General features: G+C 44.2%; 1 protein-coding gene across 2 annotated transcripts in view; it reads left to right on the forward strand.

Moving 5' to 3' along the window:
* Positions 1 to 19,489, forward strand: part of LOC146801706 (nectin-3-like) — a 58,592-nt gene that overhangs the window by 9,369 nt on the left and 29,734 nt on the right. For both annotated transcript variants that reach the window (XM_085621167.1, XM_085621168.1), the window contains exon 2: positions 17,082 to 17,420. In XM_085621167.1, coding sequence (XP_085477293.1) covers positions 17,082 to 17,420 — 339 coding nt within the window. The remainder of the gene's footprint in view (positions 1 to 17,081; positions 17,421 to 19,489) is intronic.

Below are 19,489 nucleotides of genomic sequence, written 5' to 3' on the forward strand. Positions count from 1 at the left end.
GAAGCCAGCCAGTAAATAGAGTGACATAGAATGTTATTAAAAGCAAAAGGTCTTGCTTAGTGCCAGACCTAAATAGGGGCCCAATTCTTAAAAAAAGTCACAAAATTGCACCCATGGTCTTTGCATTAGTGCAGATTTACGGCTATCCTGAATTCACAAGAATATACTGAAGTAGGTCAGGAAATCATACTCCTAGAAAATATTTGTGATCTGCATTTTACCACGAGCAAATATGCATCTGTTGAGCGGTAACAAGTCCATTTTCCCACCAACCACTTTTTCGCCCCAACACTAGAAGAAATTTTACTTTTCCCCTTTTCAGGAGTAAATTTCCAGCCTTTTTCTGAATTGGAAAAGATTAGAGATGAGCTGATGAATAACCCATAAAACATACAGGTTAGTAGGTCTGCACAGACTCAAAAGGGCATTCTAACCATGGGGAACTATTGCTTATAGCTACCTCCATCCCCAGTATGTAGATCTGCAGAAAGGTGGCAAAAAAGGGAAGTGCTAGTATTCAAACCATATGGTATGTGCGCTGGCATAATCAAAGAGGCTAATATCAGAGCTCTTACATAATGATGTTGCTGCCATAATTTGTGGCCGTACTACATGGCATCAAAAGGACAAGTGGATTTTATTACAGTACAAGTAGATTTATGAAGCAAACTTTCCCACGGACAAGAGGATATTTTATTAAATTCCACACACCTGCTATATGCACTTACCTTTCAATTTCTGTCTTCAATCATATTGTACCATGATATTCTGAGGGTCATTATTTAGTAGTGCAACCAGTGTTTGAGAAAGGATGCACTGATAGAGCACAGCTTTAATGTTTGGTCATTTTTTTAGGGCCATGCCCCCTAAAAAAATACTTATGGCTACAGCGGTGTCGGTGCCTCCATACGGGCGGAGGAGCCTCACCCCCCCCCCCCACACACACACACACACACTGCTGCTAGAAAGCTGGAAAAATAAAATGGTAATAAAAATGATTTTATTACCATTTTACTTTTCTAGCTTTCTGCCGAACGGTGTGTGGGAGTGGGCCAGTGCGTCATTGTTGGCAAGTGATTGGCAGCAATGAGGAATTTGCCCTTCAGTGTGAATTGTGCATGTAGGTTTGGCCGGCTACCATGCTACGGCCAAACTGACATGTGCGATTCTAACTTTCCAACCCAGCCATCTCAGACAACTGGGTTGGAGAGCAGGCACAGGGCTTAGTGCCCATTGGAGCGCTGAGGCAAGCTGCTCCAGCCAATCCAGATGCTGCTCTGAGCAACGCCTGCTTTGGATAAGGTGCAGTTTGCCTTCCTACGTCAGCTCATCCTCGGAGGAGTCAGAGCCCCGGACTGGAGAGCGTGAGGACGTGCTGCAAGGTAAGGGAAACCTTTTTGTATTTTGCCTTTCTAACTCGCTGTGTGATTGATTGTGTGTGTTTGTGTGGGTGTGTTTATGATTGTGACTGTATGTGTGTGTGTTTGTGAGCTTGTCTGTATGCCGCACCATTTTTTAATGTCACCAACCGCCACTGGGCTACGAGTCTGCAAATGTATGAGTGTCACTTGAAATGAGGGACACTTGAGGACTCATCAGACAACACTGTTATAACCTTCCCATTACAAGCATCGTCACTGAGCCTCCATGATTAGTGGTTCAAACACATTTGGAAAAAATACAGTGGTTGCTTGGGTCTCTTCCTTTTTGGAATGCAGTGCGACTGGTCGCTCTACAAACAATATTGCACGTTAACCTGAATGTACAACTTCTTCACTGACCGAAAATCTAAGTAATCTAAGTAAGTCTCCTTGGTCATTGAATCCCTGACACCAATAGAGCTTATGAGCTGTATGCTCGTCAGCTGGAGTGCAGAGATCCGTTGTGGTTGGCTCTATGGCTGGATTTTGTGGCCTGAATAAAGTGCAAAAAAAGACTCAAATATAAGTTTATTGTTGTTTTGAAAAAATGCTTTATTTAATTTGTGACAATAAGTATTATTAAATTTTGGAATGCGTGTATTTATAAAAGATAATATATGATTATAATTATTGCTGAGTGTTTGACAAAATCAATCTGCTAGATATATGGTGATGTGCTTGTAGACCTTCCTTAAATACATATCTATCTATCTATCTATCTATCTATCTATCTATCTATCTATCTATCTATCTATCTATCTATCTATCTATCTATCTATCTATCTATCTATCTATCTATGATTAGGGTGCTGAAGTAGGAGCATTCAACTATTCTCTAACTGTAGTGAAACTGAGTGTCAATGGTATAAATTGTCTTGTGTAAATAGTTTGCCCAACTGTAGCTAACACTCACTCAAGTTTAGAATTAATAGTGCCTGACCATCTGTTCCGGGGGTGTCCAACTTAGGCCCAGGGGGGCCAGCACTGTGATACCTTTCCAGCATATAAATGTTGGGTCAGTTTAGATACAGTGAATTTAAATGGAACTTATTTGCAGAGCCACCGGTTATCCACAAAACCTTTCTTTCTCAAAGGTAAGAGACTTGCAGCCAGGGCCAGCACAGTTGATTTTTTATTAGGTCTCTGTTAGCAAAGACCTTTGAATTTTACTAAAATGGTGTGTATAACATAGTTACTTAGAGGGGTTTCAGCCAGACTTCCCTTCATCCATTAGTCTGTGGTTGGTGTTGTTCACATTTTTGTCCCGCCCACTCCAGCATGCATTAATGGGCCGTGCATTAGCCCACTTCAGCCATTCGCTGACTTGACAATGAGGTATGGCATGCTGCTCTTTCACAAGGAACACAACCACACACAAAGTAGTTCCCTTCAGTGCCAGAGGGCACTATGGTAATGTGTGTTTTTTGCACTGAGCAAATTATTTGTTTTTAGATTGATAAGGACTCGGTATATTCCCACACAATAGTAAGGAATAACAAAACAAAACTTGCCAGAAGGCTGGCGGCCAACGCCAGGCCTATTGGCTTTCTCAGTGCTTGTTCACTTTGGCAAGGCTGGCTCAGCCATAGAAAAACAGTGAGATACACTATAACAACTTATGGTACTTAGTTTTTGTTTGGGAGCTGCTAGAAAAACAATTCAAGGACTCATATTAATAGTAATTTAAAAACCAACTAAATGGATAAGTCATCTTCTATATCACTATTTTTAGAAATGGCACTTTCAGAAAGTGTTCTTTTTTCTGACTAAGCCAAATGGGCCCTTCTGCCAGTGTCCAGTGTCACCTTACTCCTAAATGGCTCCCCTGTGGTGAGATGTGGATTTCTCTCAGACAGTGGACAAAGGTCTTGTGTGTGGAGAGGTGGGTTTCTTCCTTGAGCTTGATGGCCTGAAGGGACTGTACCAAGCCTCTTACTGAGCTCCAAATGATGCCTACCATGCCACTGGCCCATGTGGCGCACACCTAGGGCTGCCTCCCGTTTGTCTTGCTAGCCAGGTTGGTTCCAAATCCAATGGGAGGGTAGGCTTTCCAAAAAACAGGTTTGGAGTGATCACAGGGAGGGTGTGCCCATTTCCATAGCCGTACCTCTGGGAGGGCACAGATAACTCTGACCAGGGGAAGAAAGGTTCTGCCATATTGGTTTTAGGGAGAAGGGGGGTACAGTGGGATAGTTTACAGTCAAACACACAGGAAGCAAAAGGGGATCAGGTTTCCCCTGGGAACTTTTACCTCACTGGTTAGGGAGTGGCCAGGGGTTTCCAACACCCACAGGCTGGCACTGGGCATAAATGTAGTACCCCAGTTCTGTCCTAAGGTCACCCCTGGACTAGTGGAAAATCAGAAGATGCACTACCCTGCTGTCTGAAGAACCTGAAGGAAGACTGGACCTGCTTGCCTTGAAGCGCCAGGACCCTAGACGTGACTCCAAGGGTCAGTTAGCTGACCTCCTGTTTGAGCTACAGGGACACAACAAGACTCCAGAGGCTGCTCTACCTGTAACTGCCCAGTTCCAACCTTTCCTGCCCTGGACCCTTCTGCTGGCCTCTATTGGAGTAAGTCCTAAGCCTCAAGTGGTGTCCCCCTAGGTCCTGACATGTGGCTAGTGTTAGAGTGTGCTCCTCTTATCCAAACAGCAAGAGCTGGGACTTTGAAACTTTTTCCTAACTTTTGCCTTCAGAGAACCAACAGGCGACGAGACTCAATTAGAAGACGTCTAATTTCCCGTCACATTTCAGTTGCTGCTGTGCTCTGCTGAAGGAGAACTAACTTCCCAAAAAGTTTCTAAGTCTAAACGTAAAGGGCTTTATTGGGACCGATGCTGAACAGCAACCTGTCGACATCAAGGCCTTCTTGGTTGGGCGGGAATGAACAAATATATATGGTTTTAAATGCTATAACTCTAGACCCTGGAACCCAGGGGTCATCCATGCATAGCATACTCTTGTTCATTGTATAGTCATAATAGCCCAGATGTCTGCATACTTGGCGGGGAGGAGAGACATCATCATTGGGTGTTTCTGAACTAGCGGTAGTATCCTACCTGCGTGGGGAACCCCCCCTTCTTTTTTGACGTAATGTCGTTTTTTGGTATTGTTTGGATGACTGCATGTTGCATTTTCGCCCTTATGGCATTGTATGTTTTAGTTCACTGTTGGGTTTCCGCCAGCTACGACCTGGATCGATGCACATCCTATACCACATATTCACGTAGCCCGAGAGCCCTTCCTATCCCTCGTATATATCCCGCCTGTTTGAATGTCCACAGGCATGTGCGTGATGCACACAACTACCTCTATACAACGCCATGGCCCCTGTCAAGATATGTACATGGAACGTGAGAGGCATATATAGCCCCTCCCGCAGGCAACTTATTTATTCATATCTGAAACGTCACCACGTACAAATTGCTCTTCTTCAGGAGTCTCATGTGTCATGGGACTGATGTAAATCACTTACGCAGGAGATGGAGGGGGCAACTTTATGCCACTGGGTACTCTGCATATGCCAGGGGGACATTAATCTGGGTACGACGGGGCACCCCACTTCATATTGATGACTCTATAATTGACTCGGAGGGTCGATATGTCCTTGTTAAGGGTAGACTGGACACACAGCAAGTAATTATTGCTTCAATTTACGTGCCTAATGTCGACCAGGCCTCATTTTTCAATACTTTGTCGACTCAACTAGCTGCTTGGCATGGGATCCCGAAGATTCTGGGGGGAGATTATAACTGTGTCTTAGATGCATTCATGGACCGCTCCTTCCAACCTCTGCCTGCGGCTCCTACGACTGCAGCCATGAAGGCGCTGAGGACATGAGCGGCTCAGTGGTGGACGGTGGCACTTGGTGAACGCGTGGAGACACAGGAACCCACGGGACAGAGTGTACTCCTTCTATTCTGGTGCCCACGGGTTACATGTCCGCCTTGCCGGATACTGGTGACTTCTGACCTTCTACCAGTGATTGCGGAGCCCCAATATCTCAGGAGAACTCATTCTGATTACAACCCCCACACCTTACAATTTGATTGGAATAACGACACGCCCCCAATACCTAAATGGCGCCTACAGCCAGACATGCTACTGGACGGGACGTTCAGGGACACACTAGGCATGGCCATTACACAATACTTTGAAGACAATGAGGGAACCGCTTCATCCTTGTTGGTGGAGTGGGACGCTTTCAAGACAGTAACCAGGGGGAACTGCCTGGGAATGCAGGCTGGCATGCGTCGACAGCTTGAAAAAGACCTCACCGCACTGGAGGGCGGGCTGGCGTCCCAGGAGAAGGTGGCAGTGGAGGGCTCGAGCAGACACCTTGTGCGCAGTAGAGGAGACCACGCTACACTGTTGGAAAGGCTTAGGTGCCTGAATTACGTGGCACATCCCGCGCGCACGCATCACTCGGGGGATAAGGCTGGCAGGCTTCTCGCATGGCTGATCAGACAAGAAGACACTACCTCGCCCGTTACCTCGCTTAGTCCCATGCAGAACACTATGATATACTCCCAACAGAATATACACCGGGAATTCGTATCCCACTACAACATTCTATACAAGTCGCATATCACAGCCACATCCAAGGACATGGGCAGACAAGACACTTAGGAGACATTACTCTACCACAACTCACGCCCGAGCAAAGAGACTAATTTGATGAACCCCTTGTACTAGATGAAATCTGGGCGAGTATACGTTCATTGGCATCGGGAAAACCCCCTGGCCCCGACGGGCTACCGGCTGAATTTTATAAAGCTTATTCGGATACCCTGTTACCGTAATTATTAAAAGTGTGCAACACCGCGTTAACAGCCTTCACTCTCACTGGTTCACAAAATGAAGCACTGCTGGTCTCCCTCCCTAAACCTGGTAAGGACCCGAAGGCACTGGGCTCATACAGACCGCTGGCATTACTCAATACGGATTATAAGAACCTGGCATCCATTATAGCGCCCCGGCTGGCTCATATGGTTCGGGCCTTGGTACATGTCGACCAAAATGGCTTTGTCCCTACTCGAAGCATGGCATTCGGACACTCTTCAGAGTTCAGCGTTATGCAACTGACATATGGCCCAGATCCGGTTGTTTAGTAGTACACCTTTGACTCTCTCGAGTGGCCATGCCTATTTGAGGTGTTACAGAAGTATGGCCTGGGCGATTCCTTCCTACAAATGGTCCGACTGTTATATACGCAACCGTCTGTTAGAATACGGACTGGCCGACTGATCTCGGAGAGTGTTCGGGTGCACAGAGGTACCAGACAGGGCTGCCCTTTGTCGCCTCTCCTCTTCTCAGTAGCTATGGAGCCACAGGTGGCATGAATGCTGGGGGAGGGAATGGGCTGGGGCATCCAACTAGGGGACAACCTACACGCAGTTTCTTTGTATGCAGACGATCTGCTACTGTATCTGAGGGACATACATGATATTCCGGTCACTATTGTGGAGACTCTCTGCTCCTTTGCAGATGTCTCGGGTCTCCGGGTGAATTGGGCCAAGTCGGGATGGTACCCCTTTTGGGACGGAATCCCTGACCCCAATGTTCACATGACCGGCTCCCCTCTCCGTTGGCACCCGTCCACATTTCGTTACCTAGGCATATTCATCTATAGGGACCCTGATTACATCCTGGAGGGTAACCTGACCAGAGCGATATCCGCCATCAAGGCACAGATCCAATTCTGGAAGACTCTCCCATTGAACGTAATGAGTAGAGTAGCACTCACTAAGATGATGGTGTTGCCGAAACTATTATATTATTTTGCCAACCTCCCGGTTTATGTCCCGGTAGCGACCTTCTGAGAGCTCGAGCGACTACTCCACGATCTTATTTGGAACAGGGGCCAACCCCGGATGGCGCTCTGGAAACTATATGCCCCTACTGAAAAAGGTGGACTGGCGGTTCCCAACCTGGAGTTGTACTACCTGGCGGCGCAGCTGCAATGGGTGACAAAGTGGTTGGTGGGTGTTAGTCTAGAGGATACAGCTACTATGCAGCCCCCCATGGTCCCAATTACAGATAAACCACTTGTTTCATCCCATTGCTAGGCCACCACGCCCAACACAAGCATGCCTTGATCTGGCATATCTTTGTTATAAAAGGAGCCTATATCTTACCAGGATCACGACCCCTTATGCTCCGTCCATACCACTCTTAGGGATGCCGAGAGGCAGGACGAGTGTCACCGCCCAGATGCTGGCTTCCTGGCATGAGGCGGAATTGCACACCCTGGGCGACCTTTACGTTGAGGGTGTTTTAATATCATTTGAAAGTCTAGCAGACGACGTTGGTCTACGCACAGGCCAATTTTTACTCTACACTTCTATTCTGAGATCGCTTACTGCAGCGTGTGGCGACGTCAATGCCGAACCAGAAACACACCTTCTTTTACAGTACCTCTACGTTATGGGTAACGGATCCCATATCATTCACTGGCTGGCGGAAGCAATGCTGATGCATACCACACAACCACTGACGAAGCTTCGGGTGATGTGGGAAGCAGACAGAGGCACCCCTTGGACAGACAGCGAATGGGCCCAGATATTGGCCACCCCCACAAACATACCATGTAATGCCAGATTCCGGCGTATACAAACATACATTGTACATAGGGCATACCTTTCCCCTGATAAAATAAATACGTACTTTCACATGACTACATTAGCATGCCCCCGCTGCTTGCAGGAGAATGCAGACTTGCTATATATGCTGTGGCTCTGCGCTTCTCTACAAACATATTGGAGAGAGGTCATAATGGCGCTTGCGACAAGCACTGAAAGAACACTACCACAGACATGGGAGATAGGCATACTAGGCCTGTATCCTAGACCCAAGAAACTCAGAGTCACATCTAGATTTTTTGAACTGGGCCTTATTGTAGCTAAGAGATTAATCACTAAGCATTGGAAACACGCCGATCCACCGGTAACGGCCGGGTGGAGGAACTCTCTTTAAGTATGGGCTCAGGCGGGAAGTACGGCGCTGCACAGGGAGGATATAGCAGGGCTACGTAAATACCCTATAGCCCAGCTCTGGGATGCCATTCTGACAAGTCTGACGGGTATAAGTAGGGACGGAGGGTGTGATTCCTCACAGGATAGACGAATTGACAGAGGCTGTATTTGAGTAATACACGAGCACCAGCAGCAAGAACACGAACACTGATCCTCTCGATGATCGTACCAATGGGAGGTCCCGCTAACATGGTGACGGTTGCATGGAAGGCGTACCTACTTTTTACACTTTGGTCGGGGCGTGGCGATGTGACAATTACTTTTTCTGTTTGTTTAGTTTTCTCTTTCAAGGTTAAAGTTACGAAAATAACATATTATATCTGATTTTGCTGTAATTTTGCGCTTGTCTGCAAAAGCTGAGTGCAGAAAAGGATATGTGTGGTTAAGATGGGAAGAACTATTTCCTCTGTGATATGCGGACACTGCTACGCGTTCCCTTGGACAATTGGTGAGTCGAATTCGGACTCTGTTGTCAGGCCTTGGCCACATGAACATTAGGCGTGCTAGGGATAACGAATGTATTAGAAAACACAGTTGGCATATTCCCAAGTTGGCAATACGTGTCTGTCCCATGTATCACATGCGCAAAAGTAGCCAGTTACCTTATATCCCCCCCCCTTCCCTTTTTTTCTTTCTGTCTTAATGTTATTTGTAAACTGTCTACTTTACGAAATGCAAATACAGATATTAAAAAAAAAAATCAAGGCCTTTTTGGGGAGACTTACCCCGCTCTGAGCTTTCCCACGTTCATCGATGAGCGTACCAGGGCCCTGCTCTTCAGCAACTTTCTATCATCTAGCCCAGCTTCAGATCTGGCTAGCAGCTTGCCTTGTCGATGACTCATTGATGACCACATTTTCTCCTGAAAAATTTCGAAGTCTGAAGGAAAACATTTCTCTGGGATAAAGTTCATTGCTGTATCTGACCCACGCTGCATTGCCGTCGGCGTTAACCTTTGTCTTTGACCTGGTCTGGCACGACCACATAACTGCAGTTGGGGCTTTTGTAGTTTAATTAAAACTTTAAAAACTCATATCTCTGGTTCTACTTACTGCATTCTTGTTGTTTTGGGTCATTTTATTTATTGAAATATTCCCTATTTTTCTAAGTTAGTTTGGGATTTTTTTTTGTTTTGTTTCCAGTTTATTACTGTTTAAGTTTTGCATAAATACTTTACACATTGCCTCTAAGTTAAGCCTGGCTGCTTTGTGCCAAGCTACCAGAAGGATTAAAACAGGTTTATTTAGTGACTTTAGTGGTTTCAAGCTGAAAATGATTGTTAGTATTATTTGGGTTCTCACTTCCTCAACTAATGCTCCAATTTTTTACAGGCAGTAACTAGTGGCATAACCAGTGTGCAGTGGGCCTTTATGCAAGTGAAGGAAATGGCCCTAAACCCCTGACAGCCATAATATAAATCCATTGGGCACCTGCTGCACAGATGATAGCTGTACTCCTGGTACTAAGCTAAGTTACAGGAACTGTTTGTTAAAGATGCAGTGTCTTGGAAGCAGTGGTGGCCTTTATGGGCCAACAGTAGAAACTGGAGGCTGCTAGAAGCCTTTCTTAAGGCTGCTTCACTTGGCCAAAAATATGAAATCTGAGGCCATCTCACATAAGAGGGATTACAGATCCAGAGACAGTGAACATTTCTGCACCCACAGGGCCAGACCTAGTGTCTTTAGGAACAATCTTCGCTCCCACGGCCACAGGCTGAGAGCAACGCCACCTACAGGAAGCCCTCAGTTATGAATTTAGACCCACAAAACAAGAAAGAATCACAGTGCGTGAAAGACGCCAATGCCCAAGGTTGAGATGTGTCTTAAATATGAGAGATTTCTACATGAAGACCCAGAGTGGTACCATAGTCCACTGTCCACTCAGTGCGGGATGTCAGGAAACTTTGATGGGAGATCCTGCTACGCAGCTCACAGCTTACTGTCGTCAGCGTACAGTCCTCCCCTGAAGCTGCCACAACAACTTCTAATGTGGTGCATGATGCCAAGAAAACCACTACTAGGGCACCTCGATTTGGACCTGCAGCACCTACAAATGCGGTCTTTCCAAACAGATCTTCTATAGGACCTCGATTCTTGACTGTTGCACTGCAGCACTTCCCAAAGCTTTTATATTGCGCCTCAATTCCCAGCTGCAGCACCTTCCACAATAGTACCCTTCAAACAGCTGTCGGGGCATCTCAGCCCTCACCTGCAGCATCTCCAGAACCTGATACTACAGTGCAGTTATTCCTAACCTTTGGTCCTTCATGCTTACCAAGGGGGGTCCACAACTCTTTCCTCTTTATAAGACCAAATAGTATTAGAAGATTAATTCAATATATGTAAATAAAGAAGCAAAATTTAAAATTACAAGTTTTAAAATGTTCTGGAAATGCAAATGAATTTTGAAATTGGAGGCTAAAAATTAAGTTGGTATCCTTAGCTCTTGATTCATGGGAGCAGCACAAGTACAGCAAAGGGAATCTAGTAAGGATGATTGGTGGGCCTCAATTGAAGCCCTGATATGCACTGACAAAACGAGAATATGCATTTAATATGTTAATGGCTAGCACATTGGTTGGAATAAAAAACAAATTTGGTTAAAGTTCGAACCTTGCCATAAAAATAGATTTTTGTGAATTTTATGTGACTTAAAAAAAAAAATCATCATGCGTGTAGTTTGATGTATACTTGAGTCTGTATTTTGTTGTAATATTTTGGGGTTCAAATCATAGAAATTGCTAATGACTCAGTGGGAGTCTCCAGATTCCAGTAATGATTCAGTGGGAGTCTCCAGATTCCAGTAATGATTCAGTGGGGGTCCACAGAAGTAAATGGGAAAGAATTGCTGCTGTATGCTGTAGTGAATGACTCTTCTCATAGCTGGAGTATGATACCTCAGTCCCTGGTTCCACTGCCTGCAGCACCTGCCATTTTGTGCCTGTTCACACAGCTCTGCTGTAGCACATCAATTGTAACATGTAGAATCCCTTATGAGGACGCAATACAACAGAACCATCACAGAAGCACGTGCACCAATTATTTTGCTTCACTTAAAGTTCGAGAACAAAGATGTACCGCTCTCGCATTCGACCTTTACGCATTTATGTCACACCACACAATACTATGTTGTTTGCTAGGTTGTGTATGATTATATAGATTGCACGGATGCAAGTGCAAGTTAGTACCAATGTTTGCGCCACATGATCAGTAAAAAAAATGCATTAAGAATGAAAGGCAGGACAATAAAGAGAATGTTTCACCAGTTGCCACTCCTTTTGGTGCTTTTGAGAGTTTGCTGGCTCTCAGAGCTCAAGTGCTACTTCATCTTCCGAGGGCTCCATGATAAAGTGAATAAAATGAGGCAAACGCTCAAAGAATAAATATGAGACCAATTTAGAAAAATAACACTTCTTTTTATATATACTTTCGAACCAAAAACTTCGTTCAAAGGAAAGTACTGTTTTTCTTAGGGATTATCAAAGATAAGCAAATAGTTCAAAGTTGTGCGTTTTTATGCTCAATGCAATCCGATGGGAGGAAAAAGCATGTATGCATAGGAATCAATACAGATGATTTCAGGGGGTCACCTTCTGGATTTGGTATTAGTAACCTAAGGTCCCATGTTCTACCAACAGTTCATCTGGTGTGTCCTGAATTCGACCAGGAGCAGGGTGTTGGTGGAGTTGGTAGCTGGCACGCTACGGAGAGAGGGGCCATCTAAAAACAGGCTGCACGTGGGGACTTGTTGACAAGTCAGAGAGCTGGGGTCGTAAGGGCCTCAGGGACAAGGGCTCACAGCCGGATCATTGGTACCCAGACCAGATGGGCTGGGTGCAGAGCAAGTAGGTTGGCTGAGCTCTATGTGCAAAGGCGCTCCTCATGGTCAAGGGTTAACTGCTGACAGGGGCAACCTCAGGAAGGCTGGGCCCCTCTTAAAGTGGGTCTCTGGGGTTCTGATGTCCCTCGACGGCTGCTGGGCTCTGGTACAGTTGGAGTCCTGACTGGACTCGTCTCTGTTGGTTTTTGATTCAGGGTGTCTGGTGCCCAGGGTATTGGATCTGCACGGCTCCAGTTGGTCCTGGTGTCTTCCCACTCGGTGGTGAGATAGATCTGACCTCCCAGAGCATGAGTACCTCCTGCTGGGCGGTTGTGGCATCGGTTGGGCCAGGGAGCTGCAATTCAGTGGACCGGTCTCTGCGGGGTCGGGCCTGCGGTTTGCAGGGGAGTAGCTACTAAGCATCAGTGTACATTCCCAATTCTCAGGAACAGGCTCGGTTGGTGGGCATGTCTTCACTTGACCAACCCTGGGCTGGGATGCAGTGCAATACAATCTCAAATCCCATTAGGACTTGAGGGATGGCACTCTCCATATCAGTGACCGCAGAGACCAACTTGAGGCACATCGGGCACACAGAAGGGGCATAAGAGCTTCCCAGCAAATCATCTTCACTTTGCTGGCCACACACTGAATTCAAAATGTTATTTGGGTAATGTGACCAGACATCGTGGGTCTGCCAGAACATTTTTAGTTGTTAAACACATGTTTTTTGCATGGGTCAGGTGAACATGCATGTTCATGTTTCAACCAGCTTTCTCTCATTTGCCTTACACTGGGGACAACATTTACATAAAGGACTTCTCCGCTGTACTTCCTTGCCTCATTCATACAGCACAGGCTTCAAAGAGAGCTAAATCAAGTTGGAGGATTTGTATCAGCCAATGTCCAGCCTCTGAACTTCATCACGGCATGGGGAAGTGAGAGGGTTTATTAAATTAAAAGGCATTTGTAAGTAAGGGTTTTACGTTGCTTTATAAATACCTCCTTTTTCCTCTTCCGCCCTAAATATAAAAGTAAAATAAAAGTAATTTTAAATAATGATCGACATTGGTATTCAACATAATCTGACAACTCTTCTTTCTGAGCCTCCCTGATCTGAGTTCTTAAATATTGTAAAAAGTGCCCGAATACCACGGTATTTCTTGTTTCACCAATATTTGCACAGAAAGTACATTGCATGCTCTTGCTATATGTGTTTGCTATAATGTTCTAATTGTATCTTAATGTCAAATTGACTTTTTTTATCCTTGTCCTCTTCCCTTTGTTTACACCTGTTTCTCCATCTTTATTGGAATAGTCCTTACAGCACAATCTGACTTAGAATGTCGTAGTTATTCCATCGATAATATTCTGTAATTAACGATTGTACTCTGACTGTAGAGAGGCTGCTACATAGTGTTTGTTGCATCTCCAATAAATCATGCTTCAGATCTTTCTCGAGGCCTTTACTACCTTATTATAACAGTTTTATTTAGTATTTATTCAGATATTTGTCTGTAAATGGTAATGAGCAGTGGGATTTTGGAAACCCAGCCTTGAGCTGCATTACGCCTTTTTAGATCAAAGCCTACCAGTCCGTGCAGCTGTCTGGTTACAAAGACATACTGGGAACATGCTGAAACTTTCCCTAGGAATGCATTCCACCCATTGCCATCTCAGATATTGCTAGATTAAGACCCATTTTATACTGGCGGCGCATATGGGTCACCCCCGAACTCGCTCACTACGCAAGGGGCTTCCTGGATTTAATAAATAGCGATAAGTTCCACAAGATAGGATGGCTGGGGGATTTTTGTAAAATGCTGGGGACTTTAGGTATGAATGAGCTTTGGGTGAACCCAGAGGAGGCCCTGTTCCCGTCCAAAGTAACTATAAAAACAAAGTATTGGGAAATGGTCGAACATCGGGACTGGAATGAAGCCAATCCGTCTACCATGGAGGGTCTATTCCTTGAAGTAAAAGCTTCTCCTTTTTTAGAGCCTTATTGGGATATCATAACCAAACCCCTGGATAGGAAGTTATATTCCCAGCTTAGAGTGGGGTCTCTCCCAATTAGATCACTAACTGGAAGATGGGCAGAGGGTAGCTCTCAAGTCTGCCCAGTTTGTAAAGCAAGGTCTGAGACCATTGCCCACTTTCTCTTTGTGTGTGGGGCTTATTCAGCCCCCCGACGTGTTTGGCTGAAGGCTATGTGTATACAGCTGGGCACAAGAGCGAGCAACATCGCTTTAAGGATTATCTGTACCAGCCCTTCAACATTCATTGCTGTGGCAGTTGCCAAATATCTGGGATGGGCTTGGGCCATCAGAAAAAAATCTCTTGTCTAATGGTAGTATAGGAGAAAAGAATTTAGACCATTGCCCGCTCTCCCAGTTAACAAAAAAAAAAATGTTGCCTTTCTGTTTTTATATTGGCTAAATAATTTTATGATCTTCAGTATTATGGATGTATCTTAATGTTTTTTATTCTTTTTTAAAAAATAGTTTTTATAAGAGACTGTTTAAATGCTATGTATGCTTCATGCTTTTATGAGTTTTTATCTCGAATAAAGCTACAAATTGGTTTGATCATTGGTTTGGCTTCCCATTTCTGTTTTGCAGCTCACGTTTGCTTGCTTTTTATTTGCTGGCTTTATTTGTTTGAGACTACCCAACAGGTCTTTGCCCCTCCCTTGAAGCATAGCCTGTTTGCCACCCTTCTGACTGACTCCTTATATCTTCAACGAGTGCTCGCATTCTGAGAACCTTTTTTAAAAACTTTTTTGTGAGGCACTCCTGAAGTGTACTTGTTTTCAGTTGTCTCCCTTGTATTCCAGTTCACAACAGTAAACTTACTGTATATCTGTGAAAAGGTTTCCTTCTATATTTCTGCTTTTCTGAACCGTCTTAACCCTGTCGCTACTACTTCATCAGTTTTGCATGCATGTGAGGAATAACAATCTGTCAGCGAGCTTGTCTATTTTGGTCAGTGCTCTATAATAATAGCATAACTTATACAAGAAGTGAAGGATCAAGAAACAGGCCTTTAAATGTTGTTTCTATCTTGTCACAATTGCTGTGCATTCAAAGACAAAGGTCGAATGTTAGGCTCTGACTTCTGAGGGAGGTCGATGTTTACTTTTCTTTCGCTGACTGCAAAGTGAGAGCATTTATTTGACCATCTTGCTAGGTATAGGGGGTGTGGAAGGTTGTATGATGTAATTTGTCTAGCACACAACAACACTTAAACGCCAGTGCATTAAATGTGCAAATATTTAAGAATATAAAAGTATTAGGAAAGGACAAATGAAGCACATTTTTTGTAATTCTGAAGAATCGTATAAACAAATATTTTAATACAGTCAAAACAAATCAACACACAAGGTGATGCCGATTTCCACACATTATCATTTGTGTGCTGTATAGTTTTATCAGTAAAACTGTGTGTCTGTGTGGATGTAATGGTAATTTCAATTGAAAATGTGTTGTCTGTAATGGTAATGGCAGTGCGCTACCACACCCTACATACTCCACTCTACTCCTCTCTACGACATTTGACTCCACTCTATGCCGTCAGACTCTACTCCACTCTACACACTTCACTCTGACACTCTACTCCACCCTACCCACTCCACAATATAGCATTCCAATCCATGCCATTCTCTTCTATGCCACTAACTTTTAGCCATGCTGAACAGCAGCGGTGCTGGTGTACAACATGGCTAAAACACATTGGCAAAGCCAATAGCTCTTGCATAGATGAGACCTGTTAGTCTTGCCAATGCGTGTTGATTGGTTGAGTTTTGTTTGCTTTAGGATCTGTGAGACCTTGTCATAGGTGGGTTGTTTCACATGTCAGCATTGTGATGGGCCGAAGATAATGTTCACAGTAATGTCAAGAATCTTTTAGATCAGTGGCTTTTCTTCTTGAATACAAATCTTCCTGTGATTTCTTGGTAAGACCATAGTAGTATCTCTGCATTAATGTATAATCACGCTGTATATCAACAGCTGAAGGAAAAACACAGGTGGCACAAATTACAAAGCTATTTAAATATGTAAGTTGCACTTAGGTACGTAAATAGCTTTGTTTATGAGAACAGGACTAATTTCTTTTTAAACTACTAATTTGAATGTCATACTCATTAAGTGATTCTTATGCAAAGTTGTTTGTGTAAGCAAATTTACCTCCGGGGGGGGGGGGGGCAAATAAGCTTTACAAGGCTAGAGTCTCCTTTGAGTTTGTGCACACAGTCTTACATATCTGTGGGTACTTAGGAAGCTCTTTTTGACACCTTCAAATTTGCAAAAGGCCAGACATTTGCTCTTGAAAATGGTCGGAGTAATCCCTTTCTAGGGTAGGAAGGAGACTCTTACATCAACAGAATTAGGGAGGTAGGGTTAGGTGAGGGGTCGCATTACGGAGAGAAAAAAAAAGACTGTGAAGAAAGTGAAAAATTTGAGATTTTTGCATGTGTATATATTTGCTCATGCGAAAACAAAAATTCTCAGAAAGTTTCCAGGAGTACCCATGGATCTATCCAGCTGTGGCAGGCTTCCATGCGAGCTTCTGGAAACTTTTGTGATTTCCGGAAAGCAAGAATCTATCCCTATGTGAGGTCATAGACCCCCAGGTGCAAATTGATGACTTTCTTCAAGAATGATGATAATGATGTACATAAAGCTGAGAGTTGACCATCTCCATGGAGAGGATAGAACTCTTCTGATTTGTGGAAACAAAGGTTTAGGTGAGGTGCTAGAGTAAATGTATGAAGCAAGTGACCTAGTCTCTTATTCTGATGCAGGTTACGCCATGGTGATTCATGAGAAGACTCTGACTGCAACAGAAGGGAACCAAGTGACTCTCCAGTGCCAGCTCAGACATGCCCATGATGTACTTCAAGTCACGTGGCAGAAGGACCCTGGAGATTTCAGTGGCACCATGGCCACCTACAGCAAAGCTTATGGGCAAATACTTATGGGTCACTACAAGAGTCGTGTAGTCGACTTCTCCAGGACGGAACTGAACTCCACAGCCATAACTCTCCATTCTGTTAGCTTGAGAGACGAAGGCTGCTACAAGTGCATCTTCAATGTGTTCCCAACTGGAGCCATCGTAGGAAGAACGTGCCTCCATGTCTATGGTGAGATATAACCCGCTCATACTCCCTAGAGTTTTAATCTGTAGATCGCTGTCCTTTCGAGGTATTGCGGCCATCCAAAGTGACATCATTATAGGAGGACCGGCCAGACCAAGGGAGCTCATACTGTTTTTTCACATGTATGCATGTATTTGGTATCGCTAAACGTGCTAAATTCTTCAGCTCTCGTTCATGCACAGATTACACAAGTATGGTAGTTGCAACAAACATTTATAATGTCACCTCTCTTATATCCTGGAGAGCCAGGTTCCTATTCGGCCTCTGTGTTTGGCCAGAAATTGAATAATTCGGGACAAATGTTCCTTGGTCCATGTGCCTTTAAGTGAAAAAATGTGTGATGTAAACATTTCTGTTTTCATGTTACGTAAAATGTACTATATAAAAAATATCATGTCCTCGTATCACATCCTGGTGCCTAGTATCTGGTGCTACTGGGCCTCTAGAGACAATACGGTTTATTGTATAGTTTTCATGTTTATCATACAGTATCTCACATTTAAGATGCTCCGGTTGCAATAAAAAATATTCTATGCCAAATCCTCCCTGGCTCCTATTAGCTACTTTTGAGCTGCATTGCAAAACCTAAAATAAAAATAAGACCTAAATTACCTTTACCCAAAAGGACTTCATTCTGCAAAGCTGCTCAGTGACTCACAGCAGATGGAGGTGGCGTTTGTCTTAGATTGCCAACATACAATACCATTGATATCCATGCGGATTAGGCATTATTATTCAGTAGGTTTTTATTCTCCTGGTGAAATTGTGGTTGACCAGTTACCAATGGTTTCTATTAGTCCCGGATGCTGGCTTATATGTTCTTGGGAATTGTAGTATATATCTCATGTGGGGAAAACCAGGTAAATTCTACCAGTTACATGAAATACCCACTGAGACCAGTAGTAGCCATTACCTACCCTATAACACGTTCTATGACGTAATTGCAAAGAATTCCCTCCTTCAAATTTCAGTAGATGTGTCAAAGCCACAGGGCACGCAATTGTATCGAGTAGAAATGTTTTCCCAGGCCATCTGAAGAACCCCTGGGCAGGCCCTCTTTAGAGAACAAGGAACAGTAGAGAGAAGGTGTGACTCGTTTCCTCATTCTCAGAAAGCGGAAATGCCGATCCCATAAACAGACCATGCTTAGTAACCAGGAACACCAGATGCAGAAATTCTGGGGTGAGTAGCCACCACGTGTGCATTCCATTGTGATGCACCTATATTTAGAAGAGCTATTATTAGTCTCTCAATGAAAGAGGAACTGTTGCAGGAGCAAAAAAAAACTGGACAATGGGGGTAGTGTTCAAAGAGGTGAGGTAACACCACGCGAACTGTGATAACATTCTACAGTGAAACTGACTGACTCGTAGCCCATAGTGTCACTGACACGGAGGGGACTTTCCAGGATGATCGGTCACCTCCAATAAATTGTATTTGATGCCTTTGGAAGTGATCATATATTGAGAGGTGTGTGTATGTATGTATATATACATATGCTATGGTCCTTGCCCGTTCATCTGCACCAGGGAATGGTGGGCAAGTAGCGGAGTACTCAGATATATCTATCTATCTATCTATCTATCTATCATCTATCTATCTATCATCTATCTATCTATCTATATATTTATATATATACATACATATATACAAAATTGTCAGCACACACTGTACAACTCTTACTACCCGCCTCATTCTCACCAACTTACTTTTCTTGGCGCTTTTGCTACCTTTCCTCCTGCGCCCTGCTGCCACTCCTTTTATCCACTTCAGAAGGAACTTAGAAGTGCTGGGTACCTGCACTTGGTAACTTTGAAAAGGAGAGTCACAGCACTTTTCTTGGCGACATGGAGATATTCTAGGACGGGGAGCACATGTATTTCTACGTATCCATGTTAATGTCTCCCATATTATAGCGTCGGCCATGTTTCTACTTTCTGCCACAGGTTCTATGGGTGCATTGTGTGAAAACGATTGCGAGAGTGAGAGGAAAATGAAACTAAAGTCTTGAAATGAGCACAGACGGCTATACTTAACCATTAGAAATGGAATCT

Source organism: Triturus cristatus, chromosome 8 (genome assembly GCF_964204655.1).
Source record: "Triturus cristatus chromosome 8, aTriCri1.1, whole genome shotgun sequence".
NCBI lineage: Eukaryota > Metazoa > Chordata > Amphibia > Caudata > Salamandridae > Triturus > Triturus cristatus.